This window comes from Oryzias melastigma, linkage group LG1 (genome assembly GCF_002922805.2).
Source record: "Oryzias melastigma strain HK-1 linkage group LG1, ASM292280v2, whole genome shotgun sequence".
Taxonomy (NCBI): domain Eukaryota; kingdom Metazoa; phylum Chordata; class Actinopteri; order Beloniformes; family Adrianichthyidae; genus Oryzias; species Oryzias melastigma.
Genome location: NC_050512.1, coordinates 7,959,439 through 7,963,441, shown reverse-complemented (window position 1 = coordinate 7,963,441; position 4,003 = coordinate 7,959,439). Strand labels below are relative to the sequence as shown.

Here is a 4,003-nt window from a genome sequence, read left to right as displayed (position 1 = left end):
GGAGATCCAGCCGGTAAGAAGTGACTTTGTCTGAGCGCTAGAATGTCAGCGATCACTTACTTCCTGTTTGCTGTGGGAACTGAGCGCGCGCTTCGCAGTTGTTTGTGTGTACTTCAGGTACCGTCGGAATTTTCGTTTTCATGCACTTCAATGTTTAACCTGCTGCTGTACGGTGTAACTTTGGTAAATTTATAATGTGAAGTTTTCAAAAAATGTAATTACTTGTTGCTAATGTTAATTTTAAAGTAATTCTTAAATAAAAAAACAGGATTTGATGTATGAACTTAAATTTAAATGTAACTAAAATAAAGTACATGAATTCATTGTAAAATTAGGGAGGTTGCTAATTAATTGAAGCACTTAAAATTATTATTTTTTTGCCATTATTATGAGTGTTTTAAGGTTTTTACCTATTGACTGCTGACTGACCAAATGGAAAAATGATAAAAATTGGAAAAATAATCTCAAGTAACAGTCTGAGTAAATCAGCCTTTATTTTTGGATGCTCAGCCCTTTTCAAGTGAGAGAAAAGTGCACAAAAAATTAGGTCAATTTTGAGAGAGGCTGTAAAACATTATATTCATCATCCTTTGGTGTGACGTTCTTTTGGAGGTAGATAGCTGTCACTACTTAAATTATTTAATTTTTGTTCTGTTGTTTACAACAATTCTGCACTAAGTAGTGTCACTGCTGATCATGTTTACTATTGTTAACATTAAATTTGACAGATAATTCCAATTTGGTTATAGTCGATGCTTGTCAAAGACATAATATTACTGATTTGAGCAATGTTTCACAAAAGTGTCTTTAATTTGTTCGCTCAAAAAAGAAAAGTTGTTTTTTATGATTGTGTTTTAGCTAAAAAAGATAAATGGAGATATATTTTCCCAAAAAACATGTTCTTCTATATAATGCTAGTTATTGAAAAGGATTTTTACCAACTATCGCAGTATCGCGATATTATCGTTACCGTGAGCTATGTATCGCGTATCGTATCGTATTGCGAGGTACCCAGTAAATTTGGCCTCAAAAATGGCGTTTTATTTCAATATTTCTTGCTCAAAACACGGCAAAACATTTGGAAATGGTAAATATAAGGCGAAATACAGTTAACACCGAAAAAGACCCACAACCCCATTACTAACCCTTTAAATCCATACCCCTTTCTTTTATAAAATACTATTTTGGACAGCATTAAAGCTCCAAATGCCATTACAATTAGAGGCATACGGAGAAGCCATAGGGGCAGGGGAAGAAAGCAGATTAACAAACTCTTTCATATATCGGAATAGAGCTGTGACAGAATTTGCTCCACTTCCACTTCACACCAAGCCTCTTCCAACTGTAAGTGGCGGACATGCACTAGTATCGAGTGGCGTCAATGTTAACACCGTATGCTCAAAGTGGGTTCAAGAAGGGGTTTTAGTGTGTTCTTGAACACGCATCACATGCCCCGTGTGAAAATACATTATGGTGATGGAGAACTGTATTTGAGTGACAGTGAGAAGTGTGACCTATCCTTCTCCTGTTGTTCCCGCAGAAAGATCCTGGTTTTGATAGAGGACAGTTTCACAAGCAGGTGGCAGTTATGCGGGGGCAGGTGAGCGCACCATCAGCTATTTCAGGTCCCCTCGGACCTCTGCTCTTTCAAGGCTTTGATCTGAACCTTCCTCCCCCAGATCCTGAATCTTAACCAAGCCCTGAGAGACGGCAAAACGCCCCTCCAGCTGGTGCAGCTGCCCCCCGTGATCGTTGAGACGGCGAGGGCCCCGCAGAAGGCCAACAGTGAGTCGTACACACAAAGCTTCCAGAGCAGAAGACCCTTCTTCACCTGGTGGTAGAGGGGGACCCGGACCTGCTCCTGGAGCACTGCTGCTCCCCACATCCCTCCCCGGAGGACCGCTTGGTACGGGGGAGGATGCTTCCCTGTCCGCCTCTGTGCCTTTGGTGACTGGAAATGCTGGCGGCGGCTGTGAGCCCCCCCCAGAGTGACATATGAGACACGATGTTTCGGGCGCACGCTGCTCGCATCCACGTGCACAGAAGCCCCTCCAGTGTTTTTAGGGAGGGGAGGTGTTGCATTCCATGCCTGTTCAGTTTTTCACCCCCCTTTGCCTTGCGCCCCTCCCCTTGAAAAGAACAGAAATATTTATTCTGGGTTGTTTCCCAGCATTCTTTGCTCTTCTAAACAGCCATGGTTGTTGATGCCGCAGGTCCCTGAGGGTCTAATCAAGTTTACTTAAGAAGTTTCTCCCACAGGTGAGTAATTGCTGCAGGAGCCTTTCTTCAGCCTCTCCTGCTGCACCCTGGTGATAAAATGTACGAGACGATGCACTGTATCATTTGTAATATTTAATGATAGAATATAATTAAATCTTATCCAACCGGACGATTTGTGTTTTTTTTTTGTTTTTTTTTTGTTTTTTTTTACTGTTTTGCTAACATTAAAGGGTAACCAAAAACAGAGAACTTGGAGGCTGACTCCACCCACAGCTAAAATGTGAAAATCCACTCAGAGGGGTGGGGCTTAGGAACAGGAGTGTTATCATTACTGGAGCTGCAGATCATGATGAGACTTCTGAAACTAACATTGTGTGACCAATCACAAAATTCAACTGTAATACCCCATTTCAACCTGCAGGGTGCAGCACACCTACAGTTTTTGACTATGTTTTCAAGCATTGAACCATTTATTTGAATTTGTCAAAAAAATTGCAGTGACCAACAGACAGCATTTTTAAAGCCCCTTTTATAGAGGTCAACAGACAAAAAAATGTTGATTTTCCGTTTGGTTACCGTTTAAGTTTTGTTCGGAAACACTTTGGTGAGAAAACAGTCAAAGAGTCCAGGCTAAGTTCATCCTTCCTGCTCTGTGTGATTCCTAAAATCTGTCTTGAGCTGTTCGTCTAAACCAGGGATAGCCAACTCCAGGCCTCGAGGGCCACATTCCTGCATGTTTGCCAACATCCCCTGCTCTGGCATCTTCTAATTGGCTGGACAGACCTGAAGCAGGTAATTAGTCATGTCTTGGATATCTGGAAATCATACAAACACTGCGGCCCTCAAGGCCCGGACTTGCCCTGTTCTAGATGGTAAACCTACCAGCAGTAGGTACATACCTACTTCCCCACAGCGACTAGACAGCAGTTTACTGCAATGTTTGAAGTTGCCCACTATATTTATAAAGTGTAATGATTGCTCAGAATTAGAGTGGGGAGCTGTGAGTTAAGAAATAAAAGTACCATAAAATCTAGAGTTTTTCTATCTGAGTTCTCTTGTCCCAGGGTTGTAAAATGAATAAGAAGTAGTTCCTTCCATTAAAGTTTCTGTCATCCTGTTATAAAAGGTGGGATTTATTTCAAAAATTCATAGCTTCAGTGCACATGTATTTCTCGAAATAGCATAATACAGGAGTTAGACGGGACAGACCTGGGTAATAAAGGAAGGAGAGACCGAGAAAAGGCGCTAAAGGCGCTACACTGGACACAGCCATGACTTTGGACAGATTTAAACTAATACAAGCAGACAGAACTACTGAAAGCAATGAGAGAAAGGGAGGAGCACTGCCAGTTTTTGTAGCTAACAGACGGTATAAATACAGTCACTTTTAAAGCACAAATCTATGGCAAGAAAATCGAACTAGTAGCCATTAGCATGAGACTGTTCTATCTGCCGAGGGAATTCTTGCCTGTTATCACAATTGCTGCGTCACCCTACAACTGTTTTTCAAAGAATTTGATTCTAAAAAGTCATTTTTGTGGCATCGCACCCACTTCTACCTATAAACATGCTTCACACTTGTAGCTCCTCAATGACAACACTGCACACGGTCTCTCGAGTACGGGCGGGATTTATTCTTTATCTTCATGAAACGCCTTGAAAACTACAGAACAAGGTAACATACAACAGTTGGCCCTTACATTTCAATCCGTAACAACAAATGCTAAATGCAAACTACCTCGTGGCTGCCTGTCACTTTGGAGGTCCTTTTTGAGTTAACAGT

The 4,003-nt window shown here is 41.4% G+C and overlaps 1 protein-coding gene across 1 annotated transcript in view; it reads left to right on the top strand.

Annotated features, from left to right (window-relative positions):
* Nucleotides 1-2,389, top strand: part of pi4k2a (phosphatidylinositol 4-kinase type 2 alpha) — a 10,826-nt gene extending 8,437 nt beyond the window's left edge. The window contains exons 8-9 of the mRNA XM_024260004.2: nucleotides 1,541-1,600; nucleotides 1,680-2,389. Coding sequence (XP_024115772.1) covers nucleotides 1,541-1,600; nucleotides 1,680-1,841 — 222 coding nt within the window. The 3' untranslated portion in view covers nucleotides 1,842-2,389. The remainder of the gene's footprint in view (nucleotides 1-1,540; nucleotides 1,601-1,679) is intronic.
* The last annotated feature ends 1,614 nt before the right edge of the window (nucleotides 2,390-4,003 follow it).